This window comes from Achroia grisella, unplaced genomic scaffold, assembly GCF_030625045.1.
Source record: "Achroia grisella isolate CSIRO2021 unplaced genomic scaffold, CSIRO_AGI_Agris_v1 utg402, whole genome shotgun sequence".
NCBI lineage: Eukaryota > Metazoa > Arthropoda > Insecta > Lepidoptera > Pyralidae > Achroia > Achroia grisella.
In genome coordinates this window covers 3,464,239-3,488,795 of record NW_026712841.1, presented here as the reverse complement: position 1 = coordinate 3,488,795, position 24,557 = coordinate 3,464,239, and the positions used below count along the sequence as shown (strand labels likewise).

Here is a 24,557-nt window from a genome sequence, read left to right as displayed (position 1 = left end):
TTTGTAAGAGCCGAGTGGTGACTGTGGATAGAGCGTTCTTATCAATAATTTAAATGATAACAGAGTGACTATTTTAAAATACTAAAAATTAATTTTTATTGATATCCTGCTTTTGGATTTGACGGAATTTGAGGGAATTTTACCCTTCATAAAACAGGTCTAAAATAACAAATCGGCCAGAAGGTTGCTACATCCCTCTTGTACAAGAATGTTTTATATTATTATATATGTAAAAAATGTTCAATATATCTCATATTTGTCTCTATCCCTATCATCATTTTGGGTAATTTATATAGTATAAATTGACAACACTAACCTGTTGCAGCCGAAATCCGGTTGTATATTAATTCACACAATTAAAAACTATAAATAAATCAATATAAAATAAGTAGAACAATATAAAACAAGTTAAACTCAATATATTTGTGTCATTTTTAATTGTATAGCAATAAGAAATATACATATATTTGTTTACCTTCTCAGAAGAATAGTATAGCCTTATTACATAAAAAATAAAAAAAGTGTTTATGGTCGGTCTAGTCAATTTTTTTATAGCAATTCTCTAGTTAGTCTGTGGCAGTCTGTGGTCGATTTGCTTGAATTTCTTTTTTGTAATTTTAGTACCAATTAATTTTCAGAAATGTGTTTGAAATGGATAAAGCTTACAATATTCGAAAAAGACTAATACATAAATAAAGTGATGAAAAAGTAGACGTGTTGAAAGTTTTAGTGTAGTTTGTGACCGAGATTTTATGATTGATGTAACGAACCAGTGTACGGCAAGATGGACGAATTGTCTAAGGGCATAACACAAACAGGAAATACCGCCGCTATTGAAAAAAATAATGATAATGCTGGTAAATATTTTGTTATTCAATATTTTGGTACGATAATTTTGGTAGAATACCAATGAATCAACAATGAACGAATGAACGAAACGATGAATGTTCATCTTTATTTCGCCAATAAATCAGCTTGTTGCTTTTGAATCTCATTATCAAGCATATACAATATTTTGTTCCGTATTGCCAAAGTTGTCCGGGAGTTGTCGAGGAATAAGTATTGGAACGAATATAGACAACAATTAAAGGGCGTCATGAAGATTTGCGATTATACGTAAATCCACAACAATCATAATTTTTTAAATTCCTGGACTAATCAGACAGGTTATTTCTCTTATTTGCCGACTTATAAATATTTCCAATAATATTAAATAGGTAAACTAATTAAATAAAAAAATTCATCAAAATAGCCATTTTTAGGTATTTAAACCTTGATAACGATTATTCTCCATACTCCTTCAGTTAGTGTTCAATATCAGCTAATCTTTATATTTTATTAAGTGTTAGTTTTGTAACTCTATTATATAATATATTTAGAAAACATCAAATTAATTTTTCTCATTAATTGTTTACCTAAATAGTTATTTAGTCACCCTGTTCTTATTTTTACAATGTCAGTTCATTATTCACTTGTCATAGGCAGAATTTTGAAGAGAGATGAGCATTTCTGTTGTCATATCAGATCATTCAGACTTGAAACAAAGGGTTGTGGTATAACTCTAAAAAATAGCATGTTATCTATCTATAATAAGCAAAATATATGATGCATGAAATGGGCATGAGTTTATATTAAGTTCTTAAAACAACTAAGAATAATTATTCTAGCTTTTAGGTGGTACTGTACTCTCATGCATACCAGTAATATGTCTTCAATATCAGAATAATAAAAATAAAAAGCAATAGACATCATTTAGATATATTAAATCCAAATTTATATATATCTAAATGATATCCATTTCTTTTATATTTAGGTCTCATAATGCATAATACAGTAAATATATTTTAGAAGACAATAATAAAAATATGACATAGGATATCTATGGAAATCCCACATAATAGCAGACACTATTGTTTTTATTTAATATTTGTCACAAATATGTGACTTTGTAAATGTACAATACAGGCATATTACACTTTGGATATTGCATATTTATCCTGATTTATTTTCTATGTCCATAATATAGTAGTTTAAAAGTTTTATAATTCCAAAATTAAACCGTTCATTGTATGATCCAACTTTGTATAGTTTTAAGTTAAAATGGTTGTATGAAATCAACATATTGATTTCTGTTCCTACACTATCTAAATTTTATAATTGTAGCAATTATATTGGTTCAATTTTGGAATTATAAATCTTTTTAAAATTACATTTATTTAATTAAAATTATAAAACAGGCTGTCTAAAAAATTGGAACTTATATTCATAATTTGCTGTAATATTCATAGATAATCTCTATTATACAGTTTTCAGTTCATGTAGGTGACTGTATGCATGATGTATGAATGCTTAGTTGATAACTTAACTGCTAAAATATATGCAGTATGCCAGAACATAATTTAAACAATCAACTCATTTTAACAATTTCAACAGACTACAATAAGACAATTTACATGCTTTTTTAACATTGTGCCATTGATAAATCTATTATTAAACTATTCTTCATATTGAATAACAAAAATGAACTATGTCTATAAACCAGTGCCACCAAGGCAATATTAAAGCCACTTAGTGTTTATTATAGTGTAATCTAACTAATCAAAAAGAAATATTGATGATTATTCTTCAATGATATCATCTGTCCTATTCCCATTCTTCGCAGGCATGTTTTCTTCTTATATAATAAATATATTTCTATATTTATTTAAATTACAGTTTTTTGTATTACATTGTAAATACATAAAACTCCTTTTATTCCCAACTTAAAATTTGTATCTTTACACTTTCATCTTGATCATGACAGGGAGTTGATCTATATGTATCATTAACTCCATAAGTCATGTTATAGTTTTTTTAATACAATGCTAAATAGATTGTATTAAAAAAATCTATAATATATATTTTTTCCAAGTAGGAGCAACATAAACAAGGATTACCATTTACATATTTTAGTAACCTTGTATATGTATACAATATTAGATATGTTACTTATTAATGGTATAGATTTGAAATTGCATATTTCAATATGTTTTGGATATTGTATTTAATAGTCATAAAAAATATAATTTTATCCAATAATTAAAAAAAAAACAACAATCTCATCAAATATTTGGCTTTTCCTTGGTTAACTTATGTTCAGGAGATAAATTATTAAGTATTACTATTAAGTAGTAATTTATCTCTAAAACTTAAAAGTAATGTTTATTGTATTTTTCAAGTAACAGTTATCTTTTTAATCTCTTAGAAATGTTTTTGTTATTGTGTATAATATTTACTTACAAGTTTTTACGTCTTTGTGAAATGGATTTTAATATGAAAAAAAAGTATTAATATATTGGGATAAGTATTAACATATCAGGGGTGATATTTGATATCCCATCTATATGAGACTTTCCCTATATAGTTTTCATAAATCCCTAATTCAAATATGTCTAAGTCCCATAGTTTCCCAAATATAACAAAAAATATATTACTGTGTCACACATATTGGTCAATGGTAGTGACTTACCACATTATAAAAATATTTTGGTTTTATGACTATTTTTAAAAAGTTTGTTTTTATGCCTTAAGTGATATATTGTGAATGTTAGATTGCCTTTGCACTCAGGAAATCAATGTTGGTAATATAATGCTTACTTTAGACACAAAGCATACTGGTTGTTGATGCGGTTGATGGTCACCGGCTGCATTTGCAGATGGCGTAGAGTGTGGTTCGCGGCACGTACGCCAACTATGCTAGCGTTGGTTGAGCAACTTCGGTCTTACCTCGGTGGAGGAAGTGAGTGCGCATGCTTTGGTGCCATGAAAGTGTGCTCTGCTCCATTGCTATCACTTGACCATTATTGAAATATTATTCATTTGTTACTTAAAGACCCATTAAACCATTTCAGTTTTACGACAATAGATGTATATTAACAATATGTGTTTTGTTTTATATTTTATTACATGAATGGAAATAGGTGTGAAATTTTTGAATTAGTATTGTTTCATTTAGATAGAGATTCTGAAATATTTAATTTATATACATAAACATCCTAATTCTAACTCGTTTTCCCCATATAAACAGAATGAAAAGTGTATGTCTATATATACCTACATTTTTTAACAACAAAAAAACGAACATTAACAATTGACTGTTTTGGAACATTGAAATTTCATTTCATTTAATGAGATGATGTTTTATAAAACATTATCCTCATTGAATAATATATATAAGTATATATATGTATTAGCATTGTATGATTCTGAAATTATTATAGAAGATGCTTGGTATATCGTCTTTAGGAAGATCCAGTTATCTTGTATAACAATGTATGTTTAAAATAAAATACTGTATGTTTAAATTACCTAAATTTTTATATTTATGATTGTATTTTACGTCTAACGCCCTCCCTCGGTATGTGAAATATATAGTTCATTGATTTATTTTATGAATGGTTATGACAAACAATGAAGCAAAGAAATAACATAATCTAGAGGATATGAATAAGAGATAACTAACTTATAACGATATATTTAATCATGCCTGTACATTTTGTCATGATTAAAAGCTTGCTTATAAATATTCACAATAAAAACTATTTTAGTTCGATTCCATGTTCTATTATTATCCGATTGTATTATTGTAGTATAAAAACTACATAATAATCAGATTTTGAAAGTATTCCTTTGCTATGACACCCAAATCATGCCAATAGATACTATCTTGAAATTACCAACTACATCTTCACACAACGAATTGAATCATATTTGTCATTTCCTTTATAATTGAAAATAATAATAAAAGCTTCGGACAATGACAAAGGTCTGTTTTGGCGTTCAATTCGAAATCCTGAAAAGAGAAATCTATATAATTAGTAGTGTTTCCCTTTTTTAATTATAGTTCTTTTATTTACTAGGTACTACATCGCGTGCAATTAATAATAGAATGCTAAAAATCAAACGTGATAGGTGAGAAAGAATTCAACGTTCAATAGCGTGCAGTGGTTTGTTGGATGGGTTATTTTAATTTTAACCTCCTTCAATTTGACACGTTGAAATAAAACACCATTAGCTGCATTTGTTAATGTTCCAGTGGTGTTACATGCCAAAAGTGCCGGGTGTCCCTTGTGTCGCAACCATGACTCAGTAGCCCTGAATAATTAAATATAGGAACATATCCTTTAAGGTCAAGATACTCCTTTAGCATTCATTGACATTTTCTGCTATGGAACATTTCCTTTATTAATAAAGCAGTTACGTAATCAAGATATCATGAAGTAATTATATCCTAGTTTGTTTTATATGAATACATTGATTTGCCGTTCCACATACATCTCATACGAAACTGAGAATTTAACAAGTATTGCAGAGGATTTACTTAATTGGTTTGTTATTTTAATACATTTCTTATAAACGAGTGGTTTATCAAATGTAACGACTTCAAATTTGACTAAGTAATCAATGGTTGGAAAACATCCGTTTGCTTATGCAGCTAAAGTTCTAAGGGGATCAAAGAAACGCTCCATGTATCTTTTCCTCAGATCAAGCATATCGTTTTTGCTTTGCATTATTTCATTGCGCAAATAATTAAGCATTCGTAAGAACTCGCTATATTCAGGCTATTTATTTTCCAGTTTCATAAATAAATTATTTTTTAAACCTATATTATTTTGTTTTGGACGATTCTTTAGATATATACAACTGACTGATTTACAGTTTATTAAAATATATGCAAAGATTTGAAGAAAAATAATAGAAAGTGTTTTCTATTATTTATCTTCTAATCTTTGCATATATTTTAATAAACTGTATTATTCATTTTAGAAACTTGGAAGATGTTTTTCACATATTTGTATTTCGAACGCACACCTCGAACTATTTAGCAAAGAAAAGAAATATTTAAATCTAAAAAAATGGTTAATATCAATAGTTTCTGAGATATTAGTATATAATAAATATGATAGGACTGCCGGACACAGACACGCTATAAAGTGCATGTCCTGTTTTACGATTTTTCTACAACATCCTATTAATGTAGTTTGTATTGTACATACTTTCACAACGTATTTTAGTCACTCAGTGGTAGATTAGAAAAATTCATTTTAGGCGTTTTTTTTAATAATAATTTGAATACAAAATGATTTATAATTAATCAAAATTTCTTACTATCACTATATAATTTTTCTAAACATTGCGGAGTATGTAACTAAACATCTTGTTTTTTTTTAATATAAATATATTGTAGTAGTAACTAGTAGAGTATTATAAATATTTGTTTTTTATATAATTAATATATATATTTTTATGTGCAATATCGTTCATCCCTTTCCGATAAAACTTTTTAAATTTTGTTACTCATACATATATCATATAGTATATGATACATGTATGAGTAATATACTTATATGTTACCTACGTATGTATGTAGCGCTCGCGTCGTACTAGAATATGTATCAATTTGAAAATCCATTTGTAATTGTCCAACATTTTCATAAATTTTAGTATTATTTATCAATTATCAATTTATATATATATATAAGCATAATAGAACAGTCGCAGTTTATAACAAATTAAACTATAATTATCATAACTATTTCTTCTGCGGCAGCAATACGGGCATAAGTTAATTATTCTTCTTTGAACTGTCTTCATTCCCTACAAAATATTAATTTAATATACTTTATTTCTATTAATATATCTGCAATGTTAACGTTTTAACAGGCCTAAAATTACTATAGGTATAGTATATGTCTATAGTAACATAAATATAATATCTAATCTGATCACCAGGTACATCGACTCCGGTAGTATATTTAAATGATTCGTGTATGGAATGGGAGAGGGTACGAGCGGCGAGCGAACGGCTGGGCCCGGTGGCGGCGGCGCCGAGCCCGGACACGCTGCCGCCGTCACAACCACCACCGGCGCCGACGTCCTATCTCATTACTTCAATGTTTGATGGCGAATTGTTCGACGCTGCACACAGAGCAAAATACAGGTGAGATGTGATATACAGTGGTGGACGCATAATTAGAAACACTACCAACGGTTCTTGACATTATGTAAGATACTTCACCGCAATCATTTTTATTTTGTAATAAAACAATAAATAGGACAATAATATGTTCAACGATTCATCATTTATTAGAAAAACAATATAAATCCTATTACACTAGAGCAGTTTCAATTTTACATTACGAACAAACATTTAAATCAGTTTTTAAGTACGAGCAATAGTGGTCAACTAATTAGAAACAACAACAAAAACGTATAAAAACTATTTTTTTTACGAAATAGCTACTATCCACAGCCTACCAATAGTTACAATTAATATTTAGTGGCGTATTCCTTATTTTCAATAACAGCACTGCAACGACATGGCATTGATACAATCAATTTCATATATTTTTATAGGGGGATTGAATTCCATGCATCAACAAATGCTTCATGTAGTTCGTTTTGACTGGTGTTACGTTAATTTAACACTTTATTTTTAACAATATATCAAAGATTTTTTATCTGGTTTAAATCCTGACCATTTGCTGGCCAGTCTAAAACGGATATACGCTGCGCTAAGGAAACATTTGACGCTATTAGCCGTGTGTTTAGAGTCATTCTCATGCTGAAAGATCCAGGTTACAGGCAAATGATCGTCCGAGTAGAGAATCATTGTGTACTTTAACATATTTTTATGTTGACATTGATTATTATACCTTCAATCTTCCGAACGAGTCCAAAACCATATTCGGAAAAACATCCTCAAACTTTAATATTATCGCCACCGTGCTTGGCTATACTTCTTGTGTATTTATAATTAAAAGCATTGTTTACAGGATATCTAACATAGCACTTTCCATCGGAATTTACCATATTTTTTAGCGAATAATAATCTCTTCTCTCGGTATTGCTTGGTAAGAAGCGGACCTTTCGATAGGTTCTTTCAAACAATGTAGCTTCAACTAATCTTCGGTGTATCAGTCTTGACGAGATATTTCTCGGGTCATCAGGCAAAAAAACTTCATTTTTAATCTGGTTGGAATCTTTTAATCGATCTTTTTGAGTAACACGGACGATTAGCATAGCTTCTATGGGAGAGGATTTTTTTGGCTGAGCCTCTCTAAGAACATTTTCAATAGTATCATGACAGCCATGTGTTTTATAATAATTAATTGCATTAAAAACTTTCTTAATAGAACAATTTAAATGCTCAGTTATTCTTCTGTACGCCCATTTATGATCTACATGTATATTTACAATTATTTGCCTAGTTGACGCGTCACAGCTTTTATTTTTGCCCATTTAGAATAAAATACAGTTCACATTAAATTTTGAATTGCCGCCAAAATAATAGAAAAAGGCAAGAAAGAAATGTTATTCTCCGATTCCAAACAAAGAACGATATATTGATGCTTTTTTTAAAATGTTTCTAATTAGGTGTCCAAGTAGTAAGTTTCGGCAAGTAACAGAAAATAAACTTCTACATGTGTAAGACTGATTTTGTAATTGAAAGTAAAATATGTTTTAAATTTTATCTATTTAATGAGTTTTTAATTTGAGTGGCTATATTATTGCATGATTATGAATTATTGAATGTATATATTTTTTCCGATAATTTGTACGTTTAAGTTTTACTTTCTTTATTCATAAGAAGTGTTTCTAATTATATGACCACCACTGTATATAGAAATGGTTGTATCACCAAACACATCCTATGTGGTTATATAGACCACTCATGCATAAACCTAATATCTTCTTTGGAAAGTTTACAGTCTATCTTGAGGAGATATAAAACCGTCGTTCCTTAGAATATCCTTCAATTCTTATTCCTGACGGGTCTAGGTAGCGAACTCTGTAAAAGGGCGAGCACAATAGATCTATGTAGGTCACAATACTACAGCTCCAAGCAACTGACGATAACCCAAAATACCTAAATAAAAAAAAAATCCAAATATAGACGATACACATGGTACCTAATAACTGTGTCACTATTAAACCGCTTGCGTTTAGAAAACTATTTACTGAAATTAAGATGGTATTATCGAGAAGGAGCGCACCATAATACTTCGTGTATACAGTTCTTATCAACTCTACAAACGTTATCGTTATAATTTTTGTCAATAGTTCTCAATAAAATATAGTGAGTGTCAGTTAGTAATTGCAGTGTCTAATTTAGGGTCAAAAACAGTCGCACATATAAACATAAAAATTTATACAAAAATTTATTAAATAACAGCACATAAAAATTCTGTCTTTTTAAACTTTAAGACATTAATGATAATTATATAGTTTTAAAATGTGTCTCATAGCACGCACCTTAGCTTAAGGGTACAATGCGTTTCGTGTACGTAAATGACATCATCACTGTGAAATATTATATCTAAGATAATTAATTGAAATAGTAAAGTGTCAATTGTGCGTAGTGAGTGTACTGGTAACGACACGGATCGTTATTGCCATTTATTTTGGCTCTGTACGCGACCGTTTGCGAGAGTGCTAACGAGCGTGACGGATACTTTGTTACGCGTTTAAATTGACGCCTTTTTGTCTTGCGTTGCCTTCATCTACAGCGATATACACAAGTAGTAACTATAGCACACCATTTGTGACGTCCAGCCATTCAAAAATAGTACAACTCATTAAGATTAAAGATTCTGATAAATCTCGTTTTAAGGTTAACAGAAGTATCCCTATGGCCTCGTCCTCGTCTGTTCTAACAAAAACGTGAATACACAGCTGTTTAATACAGAATCTCAGTGTTACGTTTCTTTATAATGATTATATTTGTTAATCTATATTGATTAATTCACGTCAATTTGTAAGTTAACCTGTCAGTATACAATTTTCAGAAGTAAAGATTTAGCTGATATAATACTCTTGTGCGTTGGGTGAAAATCATATTTGAAATGCGTTCACAAGACGTGACTCACTTAGTTGAGCAGTGGTGATCGCAGTCACAGCATGACACTGGGCGAAGCGTCAGTGCGTCGTTGAGTTGCGGAATGCCAAAAACAGTGCTGGATGCTAGCCGGCTTATTGCAGATTTACGAGCTCTATAAACAACGCCGCCTCCATCCTCAGTACCGCTACAATTTTCGTATTTAAAATTCTCATTATCATTCGTTTATGCCTTCTTTGAGAGTCTTCAACATTGCCAATTCATATTTTTTCATTGTATTTTTAATATTTCTGCAAAGTTCAACAACCTGTCATGTGACAAGTTTCTTTTATTAATAATATATATATATATATATAATATGGTTTAACTTCTGAACTACCTACTATCGTGTTTCTGTATGGTTACTGAGTGCCAATTTGGCAAAATACTATACTATAATATACCTTATCGTTGACTTGTTAATTTGAGTTCATTTGATGTGTTCTAATATAATTCAGTATTATATTATTTTAACGTATCAGAATTCAGCAAGGAACTGGAAAGGGAGAAGTTATACTACAATAATAGTATTCTGTTTGAAGTGGTAAGTCGACACTAAAGTATGCTGATAAGACGTAATTATATGTTTTGTTTATGCCATGTTTGATTTTTTGTTAGATATAAATTCAATCAAATTGACCGAGGTAGAGTTTGTAAAAATCGTCTGCGTGAGTAGAGCACCTCTGTCTCACCTATTTCAGTCCACAAACAGTTTGCTTGTATGCTGTGTTTTGATTGAACGATGACAGAAGTCAAGTGATATTTTATGGAATAAAAGGCAGCGGCAAATGATAACGTGATATTCGTGTATACAACGTGATATGAGTGCTGTTCGTGTATACAAGTATCGGTACCATTTATCATCAGTCCAGTTGTCAGCCTTTTAGCCATACCTATTAAATAAAAAAACTGCCTGTATCCCATACCAAAATATCAATAGTAGCGCGGGACTGCTATAAGTATAGCTTGATATGGGATAGTGGCATCTGAAATTTAGACCCATGTAACTTTACTGACATCCAGCCTTATTTACTGAATTCAGAAGTGGAGGAGGATGTCCGATCCCTATGTATATTCATCGATATATTCTAAATGAATATCTCGTTGAATTTTTATTTAGTTAGTCGCCAGTATTAAACTTCCTGGAAAAGTTCTTTGTCAAATATTACTTATTTCTGACAAGTGAGCTAATAATAATGTTGTCCAATAAAAAATCTTTCTAGAAATCGTTTTTTTATGGAATAAAACCACCAGACTCGTTAGTTCTAAACATGAACTGGACGTTGTTTACACACCTTCCACTCATAAAACGGTTACATGATGGGTGACTGTATTTCATGGAAGGATGTAAATAAAGGTGTGCGTACGTATGCAGAGGGAGCGCTTGGACATTGGGAGTACGCCGCGCGACGCTCAACGCTCTACTACGAGGGTCGCCCTTGTGGCCACGCGACGCTCCTTGCTATTTTCGGCCTCACATTCCTCACGACTGTTTTTCAATCTAACGTGAAACGCATAACGCGCGTGCCGCTCGCCTTTGTTTGTGCGGCAACCGCAATATACGAATAGGATCAACTGTTTCTCGATTTAGTCGCGTTCCTCTCGGTTAAACTAATGTTTCCATCTACGAATAAACGAAAATGTGGACGGATATTGCATATGCGATTCTTGGATGCTAGAGAACGGAGTGTACTTTTATAATGTTGTTAAGTGGTAGCGGAGTTGGTGTATAACGCAGACAGTGCGCGTGTGACTAGTCTGATTGATAGTGAATGTGTCGACGATGGGTCCTACACGGTTGCCACCTACTCCGGAGGAAGAGGAACCCCCTCAAGACCTAGTGGCTACTTTAGAAGTCAAAACACCTGAATTAGTTTCTTTAAATTGCAACACGTAAGATGTTTCTTTGTTATTATGATTACGAGAATTCACTCACTTTCCTGCATAAGATGTCTTACAAATAGTCAATGCTTTTATTTATAATACAATTTAATGTAACACATTTGCAGCGTATTATGCATTTACCTAGATGTTGAGTGTAATTACAAATTGTATTTTCAATTCCGAGCTTGAAGAAGAAGTGACGAGTATTTGCAAATAATTGTATTTTAATTACTATTAGTACTAATTTGAACTTTAATAGCATTATTTCAAAATTATTGTTAATATAAAAAACTACATACCGTCACACCACGGCATTATCAACTGTCGATGTTATCTCGATAGAGTGTTTGCTTTTAATAATAAAATTTAAAGTTATATACAAAGTTTGTCTTAATTTTGTATATAGCTTTGTTTTTAATACACATGGTTCAGTTAATTTAATTTCTCGCATGTTTTATATGTTGTTGTGGATGGATCCATGTCAAAACATTTTCAATAAAAACAAATTAATCTTCGTATGAATATATCTAGGGTGAAGTATCACATTTTCGCTGTGCCATTAGCCTATTGAATGAAGATTTTTCTCACATTCTTAATTGGTCCTGGTTCGATGTCACTGTGAACGTCTTCAAATTCAGTAATAGTAATCGGGAATACACACCAACTCTGTAAAAATAAATTTAAAACATTATCTTGAGTTCATTGCAAAATTAAAAGAATTGTAGGAAACAACCCAAGTGCATAGCCATGTTTAGATGAGGATCCTCCGTTAGGAGGAACGTTACAAAATTTGTAAAAAAAAATATTTTGGTGTATGTACCGTATTTATATTCATACGCATGTAGTAAAAAACTGTTATTTCAATATTACAAACTGACACTCCAATTTTATATATGTATAGATTAAAATTGATTACTTAAAAATGTACCTACATCGTGCTTTACATTCTTATCTATTAAAGTAACTGAAGCGAAAATTATCAAATAATTACAGTTTATAAAAAAAAACATGTAAACATCAGTGAATTTATACATAACAGTACTACTTATAGTAGTTGTTGTTGATATGATAATATATCAAACATTGTTTATACTAAAACTTGCAAAATTTTGCAAGTGCAATCGCACTAGCTCTGCATCTCCTTTAGGATCCATATTTACGATACGTATTTTATCTATGCAGAAGCACTAACATACAACTCTGATAATAGTTTATATTTGTACGAGTTCAAAAATGAGATATAATTGAAATTTTAAATTGAAAATACCCTTAAGACAAATCTTTAGCAGAGGAACTGATCTGAAATCTATTATATAATTAGTCGAGATCTGCAATAAAATAAATTAATTTCCTGTGCTGTATCTCTCGAGACTGACCCCAACCTTGCACACACACTGTGTTATCTAGATGACCTATAAGAGCAAAACTATATTACAGTTTGGGTAATTGTTACTTATCAGTTAGTACGACCTTAACTCGATGCCTCCTGGATACCATCGTATGGTGCTCACTGAAGTACTACTGACTAAGAGTAATCATATTAAAATAAATTTTCGCCAAATTTTGTTGTTACTAATTGTTTATAAGTGTAATGTAACTCATCAACTATTTCTATAGCGACACGTAAACCGGCGGTGTATGCGGTATTCTATGATGTCAGGCAAATAGTACCGGGATCGCTCCCGCCGCCCACCGCATTCATGGACACTTTAATTCATGTCTCTGGGGACAAATTGTATCCTATAAATAAAATCTTGCCATGTATATTTATCGTAGAGACGGAAACCAGAATAATCAAGTACTATATATATATATACATATATATATATATATATATATATATATATATATATGTATATGTGTGTGTGTCTACCATGATTGTATGGTTTTAACAGGTCATGGTTTTACAGTTTTATTTTGATTTAAATTATATCTGTATCTAGAAGCATGTCATGATTATGAAATTTCTGAAGAAATAAATCTGCAATAATTACGGTTGATAAAAGGCATATTATTAGTGGAAAAATAGCATTATATTTCTATTTCAATTTTCACGCAGGCAAACTAATTTGTGCGCACCGATGTAATAAACAAACCAAGGAACTTGTAATTACTTAGTGTCTGGGTTCTTTTTTTTTATGGGTATAAACCATACCGTTGTATCCACAATTACCTCATACTTAGACAAATAATTATCATATAAATTAAAATAAAGACCTGTTTGCATTATTTGTTCGGAAACCTTGATGTGCGACATTGACTTGCATTTCATTTTACTTGAGAATTAGGCATAGGTAAAAAATCGACGATATGTTGACATCATTTTCCTACATTTAAGCATATGCCGTCTGTATGTATGTCTCATATTAAAAAAAGAAGAATTTTCTCCATTTTCGCAACACAACAAATTTTTGTCAACCTTCAATTGTTTTTATTGCGCAGGGTGTTGGGTCCAACAGCCGTACTGCAAATGGCAGAGCGCGACGAGCCACAACCAACGAACACTCGTCCACTCTATTCAATGGCAATGCGCGGCGCTGTAATCTGCTTCTCTGGATTCCGAAAAAAAGATGAACTTGTTAGTATGATTTTTTTTTTATTCTCCTTATAAATCATATTACATATTTTCTTTAGTATTTCTTCTCTTTATAATGCACTATTTGCAAAAATACATTTTCTCAGCTATCAAATATTGTTTATAAAATATAAGATCTTATATTTCTTAATCGTACCTATTAGTAAATGATTGGTAAATAGCTATAAAAATATGGAATAAAACATTTACTCAATTTAGGGGTAACACTAACTTGGGTGAATGTTAGAAATGATTGTAATCAGTGTAACGTATGTATATAAGCCTATATAAATATATAGTGTATTTTTTCAAGAGAGCGCAACCTTAATACCATACATTTTTCAAACTGAAAGCATTTTAAAACTTGAAATACAAACATTGAATTTTATACAGTTTTGCCAATGGCACCCCTCATCTAAGATTTATACACGGTTTTGTGGCAAATATTTAGGGTAAAGCTAAATATTTGTCACAAAAAAATATTTGTTGCAACACAGATAGTAACATGAAGTAGGGAAATATTAATTTTGTTAAATATAAGTAAATAAATTTATAAATATTCTCAACAGACGTACCTGATAACACTAATACACTATATGGGAGGCTCGATACGCAAAGATACGTGCGTTAAAATGACGCACCTAATAGCGACGGCAGCCACCGGTCGTAAGTACCGCTACGCATCGGGCTTTGGGTTGCCCATACTGGCGAGATCATGGGTGGAAGCCTGCTGGGATCGCCGCGATGACCCCACCTTCTCCGCCACTGATGATGCTATAATTGTGAGTTTCCTACGTATTTTGCACCACATTTTATTGCATAAAATATAATTTCTTCCACCTGACTACCGATGGTAGTGGGTTCGATTCTTCGCATGATGCAAATATTTGTATTTTTGAGTATGATTGTTTCTAATGGTTTCTATACTCCTGTGAACTTGGCACACGATATTCAAAAATCAACTTTTTTTTTTAGAGTTCTGACATCCTTTTGAATAGTTCTAGAGTTCTTTATAATCATTTTAAATAGTTCCGATGTTTAAATTAAAAAAAAAACAAATTTTAAAAAATCGTGCGCTAAGTTCACGCAGCGCACGAAATCACGAAAATCACAAATTTCTTCGGAGTTCTAGCTTGCTTTACAATAGTTCTACAGTTCTCTATCAGTTATATCAATAGTTCTAGCGATTAAAACGAAAAAATCGATTTTTGAAGTTTCGCCGCGTCCAAATTATAATTCATATAAGAAAAGATCAATTTCCGACGCGAGTTCTAGCCGATCTGATAATAGTTCTGGGCAGCATTCTCCGAGTTCTAGAGAAAAGCTTCATAACTTTTTCCTGGAAAATAATTATTTTGCAAGTTATTGCAAAAAATATAAATCTACAAAAAAAAAATTACGAGTTCCAGCTGATCTGATCGGAGTTCTGGGTAGCGCTACCTGAGTTCTATCGAAAAGTCTAATAACTTTTTCCTGTGAAATAATTATTTTCCAAATTATCGCCATTTTTAACTTTTCATGACTGACTTATAGGAGAATTTTTTTTACGAGTTCTAGTCGATCTGATCGGAGTTCTGGGTAGCGCTACCTGAGTTCTATCGAAAAGTCTAGTAACTTTTTCCTGTAAAATAATTATTTTCTAAATTATCGCCATTTTTAACTTTTCAAGATATTTGGAATATTGCGATAATTTGGAAAATAATTATTTCACAGGAAAAAGTTACTAGACTTTTCGATAGAACTCAGGTAACGCTACCCAGAACTCCGATCAGATCGGCTAGAACTCGTCAAAAGAAAAATTCTCCTACAAGTCAGTCTCGAAAAGTAAAAAATGGCGATAATTTGGAAAATAATTATTTTACAGAAAAAAGTTACTAGACTTTTCGATAGAACTCAGGTAGCGCTACCCAGAACTCCGATCAGATCGACTAGAACTCGTAAAAAAAAATTCTCCTATAAGTCAGTCATGAAAAGTTAAAAATGGCGATAATTTGAAAAATAATTATTTCACAGGAAAATGTTAGTAGACTTTTCGATAGAACTCAGGTAGCGCTACCCAGAACTCCGATGAGATCAACTAGAACTCGTAAAAAAAATTCTCCCTTGAAGTCAGTCATGAAAAGTTAAAAATGGCGATAATTTGGAAAATAATTATTTCACAGGAAAATGTTAGTAGACATTTCGATAGAACTCAGGTAGCGCTACCCAGAACTCCGATCAGATCGACTAGAACTCGTAAAAAAATTCTCCTATAAGTCAGTCATGAAAAGTTAAAAATGGCGATAATTTGAAAAATAATTATTTCACAGGAAAATGTTAGTAGACTTTTCGATAGAACTCAGGTAGCGCTACCCAGAACTCCGATCAGATCGACTAGAACTCGTAAAAAAAATTCTCCCTTGAAGTCAGTCATGAAAAGTTAAAAATGGCGATAATTTGGAAAATAATTATTTCACAGGAAAATGTTAGTAGACATTTCGATAGAACTCAGGTAGCGCTACCCAGAACTCCGATCAGATCGACTAGAACTCGTAAAAAAAATTCTCCTTGAAGTCAGTCATGAAAAGTTAAAAATGGCGATAATTTGGAAAATAATTATGTCACAGGAAAAAGTTACTAGAGTTTTCGATAGAACTCAGGTAGCGCTACCCAGAACTACGATCAGATCAGCTAGAACTCGTAAAAAAAAAATTCCTATAAGTCAGCTTTAAAAAGTTAAAAATGGCGATAATTTGGAAAATAATGATTTTACAGGAAAAAGTTACTAGACTTTTCGATAGAACTCAGGTAGCGCTACCCAGAACTCCGATCAGATCGACTAGAACTCGTAAAAAAAATTCTCCCTTGAAGTCAGTCATGAAAAGTTAAAAATGGCGATAATTTGGAAAATAATTATTTCACAGGAAAATGTTAGTAGACATTTCGATAGAACTCAGGTAGCGCTACCCAGAACTCCGATCAGATCAGCTAGAACTCGTAAAAAAAAAATCTCCTATAAGTCAGCCTTAAAAAGTTAAAAATGGCGATAATTTGGAAAATAATGATTTTACAGGAAAAAGTTACTAGACTTTTCGATAGAACTCAGGTAGCGCTACCCAGAACTCCGATGAGATCGACTAGAACTCGTAAAAAAATTCTCCTATAAGTCAGTCATGAAAAGTTAAAAATGGCGATAATTTGGAAAATAATTATTTCACAGGAAAAAGTTATTAGACTTTTCGATAGAACTCAGGTAGCGCTACCCAGAACTCCGATCAGATCAGCTGGAACTCGTAATTTTTTTTTTTGTAGATTTATATTTTTTGCAATAACTTGCAAAATAATTATTTTCCAGGAAAAAGTTATGAAGCTTTTCTCTAGAACTCGGAGAATGCTGCCCAGAACTATTATCAGATCGGCTAGAACTCGCGTCGGAAATTGATCTTTTCTTATATGAATTATAATTTGGACGCGGCGAAACTTCAAAAATCGATTTTTTCGTTTTAATCGCTAGAACTATTGATATAACTGATAGAGAACTGTAGAACTATTGTAAAGCAAGCTAGAACTCCGAAGAAATTTGTGATTTTCGTGATTTCGTGCGCTGCGTGAACTTAGCGCACGATTTTTTAAAATTTGTTTTTTTTTAATTTAAACATCGGAACTATTTAAAATGATTATAAAGAACTCTAGAACTATTCAAAAGGATGTCAGAACTCTAAAAAAAAAAGTCGATTTTTTAATATCGTGTGCCAAGTTCACAGGACCGGTTTCTATGTATATCGTTTAAATATTAAAAAAAAAAATTATCTAAGTTTATCTGGCAGATGTCTAGTATCGCCTTAGCATGTGTTATTATTGTTATTATTAAATAAATAAATAAATATGCCCGTATGAGAAATTCTACATCCGTAAGATTAACTTTCCAGTAACACAAAAACCTACAAACTCTAGTATACAATGAACATTAAGTATAGTCAAATGTACAATTAAGAGTGTAAATATTATATTAAGTCATCAATAGTCATCATTGTAATATTTACACTCCAGTAAAAATATGTTAAAGGCTGAATTTCATCGATAATCATTACAGACAATGTTACTTTTACGTTTATAAAATTACTTTAGATATTTAAACATATTAATTAAATTATGTAATAATTACAGAAAGAGCACAAACTCAAATTGTTCGCGGGCGCCCGCATATGTTTTGTGGGTTTCCCCGAGGATGAGACGGAACATATGGCTGAGGTGCTCGCCAACAACGGCGGTTCCACCTGCACTATTGACGACCCTGAGTGCACGCACGTCGTGAGTATATCTCCATATATTTTATAACCACCTATACATGATTTTAATATTACTTCATTACAGTTTTAGTTGTCTTTTATTTAATGTAGAAGGTAAACCAGACTATTATTTCTACTAGATATTTCACATAGTAATACCCTCAAATATTTTACACCAATGTATACTATATTGCTATATTTGCTTCTAATTTTAAGGATGGTATAGGAAGTCAGCATGCACTTAGTTACATATGGCAACACAAATCACTTTTAGTTTAGTAATATTGTAGACACTGTATATGGTATATTGATTTAGTTATGACATACCTTCCCCCTCTTATTTCATTTGACGAATTACATTCGATAATATTCCAATGTCAGTCACTGTTTAGTTAACAATTTGCGTGCAAACATTTATTATCGTTCATTCGGCAATGTCAATAATATAGCGTTATGTTTTGATACAAGATTTCTTCCACATTTCTTTGATAATCACGTTGATTCCGTTTTTCAAATGTCGTATATTTTTTAATATTTTCGTTATGTTATGTTAATTTGTGAGAAGAGTCTTTCCACCTTTATTTTAATAATTTAAAATACACGTTTTGTTTTGTTACGGAGCGTAACAGAGCATCCCTCCATTCCATTCCACACGGCGTAAAGTCGACCCATTGATTTTTCATTGTTTTTTTATTTTCATTTATCATTTGTTATGACGTCACATTCATTCCTCGGTTCACTATTGTGTCATTTGTTTGCATAATTATCTCATTCATCATAAGTATAATAATATGTGAATATTCATTATGTATATAGTCATTTGTATGTTTACATTAGCTGTCATTGTACAAAAAAGGCATAATATACCTACATATGTTGTGTGCTTACTGTCAAATTGCACCCGTGCACTAGTCAAAGGGATAATAACTAATAGGTACCTACATAATTTTCTACTATTTTCTTCTGTGTGTATTTATATCTGCATCGACAAATAACCAAAAAGGCTGACTATGTTCCTCATAATCTCATAAATGTTACATAAAAATGGATATATTGATAGCTTGTTGTGTTTAACTGCCTATGTTACGATAATAACTATCGTCATGCATGTTTATATTGGAATGGCTTCATTACATCATTGCGTGGTGTGTTTCACACATGTTTCAGGTAATGGCCAATGGGGAGACTTACGGTCGTTCGCTTATCCTATCACCTCACCCCAGTACCCCCTCCTCGGCGAAACCATCCCGTGCCACTTCCAGTCGCTCGCAATCTACACCCAAAAGTTCTTTGTACCGTAGACTATCAGCCAGGCTCTCAGGCCGCCGCGGTAGCCCCAAACAAACGGATGATTCTAAAGAACTTTCTGGAAGTCAGAGCGAGGCTCGTGTTCAACTTGCAAGGAACAGTATTAGAATACAACAAGCAATATCCAAAGATCAAACTGATATCAGTATTCCTAGTTTTGTAGGGAAAGCATTTACAGACGACATATCGCCATGTAATGACAATAATAAAAGTATATTGAATTCAGATCCTGTAGATATTCGGAAATATGGGACCTATGACAAAGAAAACATGTTTGTATCTAGCCTACTACGTAGCCATGCAGGATTCAATTCAAAAGATAAAAGAGAAGTTTTTAGAAATAAGTCTATGAATGTTTTTAATTTAGTTGACTGTTTAACGGAGACTAGTTCTCTACATTCATCATTCACAAAAAGTTTATGTGATTTAGATTCCAAAGATGAAGCCGCTTTTTTACTACCAAGTTCGACTGGTGGTAAGGAATTGCAACACTCAAATACTACCATTTCTTCTGGCAAAAAGAGAAGTCGCAATTCTACAGATTCAAATTTTCAAATTAGCAACATAGATGCCAACGTTTCTCCCGATAAAAGTGAGGATAACAATTGGAAATCGATAAAGAGATTAAAAATCAAGGATTCATTTAAATTTAAAAACAGACCAACAATATTTAAGAGAACAAAAAAAGATTCAGTTTCAAAAATTACAGGAGACATTACAGTGGAACCTGTAAGCCCGGACAGCGTAAAACCTACCGATCCCGCGGGAGAATACGTTGCCTCCACATCATCCCCTATCAGGGAAGACGATAACACATCCATTTGCTCGATAAATACAAGCAAACAGTCCGGTTTCTTTGACATTTCATTCGCATCCATACGCAGTTCTAAAAAAGTAATGTCGGCTTCGAAACTTCGCAGAAGCGTCAAATCGTTTACGGCCTCATTTCGCAGCGAACGCAAAAAGAAATACGAGAAGAGAGCTGAACGCAACACGGTGGAAGTCGATGCATGTCACCTTCCTGCTGACTTGAGGAATGTTTCCACGCCGAAGAGAGATCTCGACGAAATGAACTTTGATATTTCTCCTGTGCAAGTAGATACCGTGGACAGTACGGAACCGAGAACACCGACAACACCAACAACAGAGTTTTCCGTAGATGAATTGGACGACTCGATATTATTTAAAACACCACAGAGCGTCTGGCTCCGCGGCGGCCCCCTCCCTGGGGCGACTGGTCCCCGCGCGCGACACGCCGCGTTCTGCCTCGCCCCCTCCCTCAGCCCCGGCCCCGCCCCCTCCCTCATCCCCGGCCCCGCCCCCGCCCCGCCGCCCCCCTCCCCCGCCGGCGCGCGCCCCCTGCCGCCGCCCGCCGCCGCGCCCCCGCCCCGCGACGCCCGCGCCATATCGCAATGCCATGGAATATCGCTGCCGGTACTAACACAATTTAATTCAATACCAAATATTAAGCTTGTCGCGCAAATCACCGGTGTTCGTCACCGTACTTCATTTAGAGATAGCGCTCGATCAGAGTCGAGTCAGTAGGAGGTATATGCATGTATCTTCGAATGACCTGCCGCTATTCTATACAATAGGTGCTTCGTAGGTCGTGCACTTCTAGGTCTGCTACTTATTATTATATATATAAATTAAACGAGGACTAGTCGAGCAGGGCCGTTTAGAATTTCGGTGGTGGCCGACGACGCGTCCAATTCATGTTATGACCTGAAACTCACGTGCAGGTGGTGGACGAGCACAACACCATCGTGTTGCCGGAGTGCGCGGAGCAAGTGCACATCGTCAAGGCGGAGTGGTTTTGGGCCTCCGTTCAAAACGAGGAGGCGCAGGACGAAAAGGACTACCTATTCAAAGATGTAAGTAATGCCTATTTCTTAATCTGCATATTAAATTTCTGGTCATAGGAACTATTTAACGAGTGATGCTCGATGCGCAGTACCTGGAGGAGGTGTCGCGACGGTCGTCCGTGGGCGGCGCGGCGGCGGGCGCGGGCGCGGGCGGCGAGGAGGTGGCGGGCGGCGCGGGCGGCGCGGCGGGCGCGGGGGGCGCGGCCGGCACGCCGTCGCAGCTGCAGCGACTCCGCAAGCGCAAGCTGCGCGGCGGCGACGCGGCGCTGCACAAGCGGCGCTCCTCCGTCGGAGACACCGTGCTGCTCAACCTCTCAGAAAACCTACTCGACATCAGCACTCCCTCGCCAGTCGGGAAACAACTACTCGAAGGTAGCCGCTGTTTTAATATGCACACTTGTTAACTTTTTGAGGGTTTTACGAACCTATCGGGACGCTGATCCTATGATTATTATTATTATTAAAATTATGAAAACTGTTTTGTAAATAAATGTACACATTGTCATGTCTCATTGTCAGTTGCAGAGTCAGAAGTACCCGACAATGTAGTGCGTAAGTTGATGTCTCCCCGCCAACAAGTATTTATGGAGTTACTACAAACGGAATCGAATTATGTAGGAATACTCCACACTATAGTCACGGTAAGTTAATATTTTATTTTTTCAAAATTTCTTAAACTTACCAAAGATATATAGTATTAGAATTGTATTGCATATAAAAATTTATTTTATTTTATTTACTTATTTTTATATCACCAAAATAGTTCAGTAACGGGGACTGTGTTATGCGAATTCGAGTTAATTCAAAATCTTAACTGGAGAGTAAACAATAGTACGAATATAAATTTAAAATAATTAATATATTAATTTATATATCAATCTTCTTTAAAAAAATAATATTAATACGCCTGATCGTGATATGCATAAAGAGCATTTCTAATCAAATAACCACATCAATTAAAAAGTGCTACAACTATAAAGTGAATTTTAAATCATGATAAGTAATCTATTGCGTTATTATCTTTGAAGATGTTCAAACAACCGTTAGAAGAAATGGTGGAGGAAGACAACAGTAATGGGAAATATCAAGCATTGCTCAACAATACAGAATTAAGAAATATATTTGGAAATTTACCGCCTATATATGAATTGCATCAGTGAGTATAATGGATTGTGGTATTGTTTTTTTTAATAGATGCATATATAATGGTGTACCTGCCTATGTATTAATTATGTACACGCTAGCGGAGCATCAGTAGAGGATGATAGTATGAGGATGAGGTCAACTCATTTCATGTATCCAGACACATTCACCAGGAATTAACTACAATGGTTTCCAGATGGAACCGCTTGTTGGTAGATCTATTAGATTTGAGGAACTACACTGGTAGCAACGTGACCTTTTTATTCACAAAAGTATAGCTTAATTCAAATGACCATGGCCCATTTAAATTCATAATTTCTAGTTTATTATTATTACAAAATAATGTTTATATATATAGGCGCATGTTGGAGGAACTAAGATACACGCAGGCACACTGGAGCGAGGAAGCAAACATCGGCCGCATCGTGCTTAAATATACAACCGATATGCTCAAAGCTTATCCGCCCTTCATTAACTTTTTTGAAAACACCAAGGAGATGCTACAACAATGCGATCGTGAGAACCCAAGGTACAATATATTCAGCTGCGAATATACTGTTTTATAGAATATTCGTCACTATCTAATTATCTAAAACTATCACACTATACACGTGGAAATAGGAAGTAACTACAAATTTAATTACAGATTTCATGCATTCCTGAAGATCTGTCAGACTAAACCAGAGTGCGGAAGGCAAAGCCTACAGGAGCTCTTAATAAGGCCAGTGCAACGGTTACCAAGTATAAGTTTATTACTGGATGGTAGGTATTTTCTATATTATTTAATAAACTTTAGAAATTATAAATACAATTTAATTACATATTTTACTGTGCCTTGCAGATATACTTAAACATACGCACAAAAATAACCCGGATCACTCAGCATTAGTGTCAGCTCTGGCAGGCCTCCGTGAAGTTATGTCGCATATCAACGAAGATAAACGAAAAACCGAAGGACAACTACAAATGTTCGACATTTATCATGATATAGAACAATGTCCGGTAAACACTTCTTACCTTATGTTATCTATATAGTACATTTAATTTTAATCAGGGTCTTTGTTAGAATGATCGGGAAAAATTAACTGACCACGATTAAAAAGAACCGGTCACTTTGCAGTAACGAACGCATGCAATATGCGGCAATACGCCTTACACGCGAGCCTTCTTTCCCGTATGAAGGCAGATTAGCACGCAATGAGCGTACGTGTAACAGTAGCTGTTGTCTCTGTCCCTAAGATTGTTTTTGTTTATTTCTTGCCCAAAATGTATTGTCACTAGTTATGTTATATGTCAAAATATCCCCATGTAGATAAAATGTTATTTATCTCTATGATTTATAGTCACATTAACATTTTGTATGTTTTCTTAAATCAACAGCCCCATCTAGTATCTTCTCATCGCTCATTTGTCGCGCGCTGTGAAGTTGTGGAATTATCTAAAGAATTATCCGGCAGAGGGGATCATCTTGTATTGTTTCTCTTCACGGACACAATGGAAGTGTGCAAAAAACGATCCAAAGTAAGTGATGTACTTTTATTCCACTTATTATATAACTAATAAATTATGTGCATGTCTATATTTAATTGTATATTTTT

At 33.3% G+C, this 24,557-nt stretch overlaps 1 protein-coding gene across 1 annotated transcript in view; it reads left to right on the top strand.

Moving 5' to 3' along the window:
- Positions 1-571: 571 nt before the first annotated feature.
- The window catches only part of LOC131844165 (protein ECT2), a 30,612-nt gene continuing 6,626 nt past the window's right edge, over positions 572-24,557 (top strand). The window contains exons 1-14 of the mRNA XM_059192965.1: positions 572-857; positions 6,772-6,979; positions 14,243-14,378; positions 14,945-15,157; positions 18,522-18,665; positions 19,811-21,385; positions 21,694-21,825; positions 21,906-22,188; positions 22,342-22,457; positions 22,845-22,972; positions 23,318-23,488; positions 23,606-23,721; positions 23,801-23,961; positions 24,340-24,480. Coding sequence (XP_059048948.1) covers positions 785-857; positions 6,772-6,979; positions 14,243-14,378; positions 14,945-15,157; positions 18,522-18,665; positions 19,811-21,385; positions 21,694-21,825; positions 21,906-22,188; positions 22,342-22,457; positions 22,845-22,972; positions 23,318-23,488; positions 23,606-23,721; positions 23,801-23,961; positions 24,340-24,480 — 3,597 coding nt within the window. The 5' untranslated portion in view covers positions 572-784. The remainder of the gene's footprint in view (positions 858-6,771; positions 6,980-14,242; positions 14,379-14,944; positions 15,158-18,521; positions 18,666-19,810; positions 21,386-21,693; positions 21,826-21,905; positions 22,189-22,341; positions 22,458-22,844; positions 22,973-23,317; positions 23,489-23,605; positions 23,722-23,800; positions 23,962-24,339; positions 24,481-24,557) is intronic.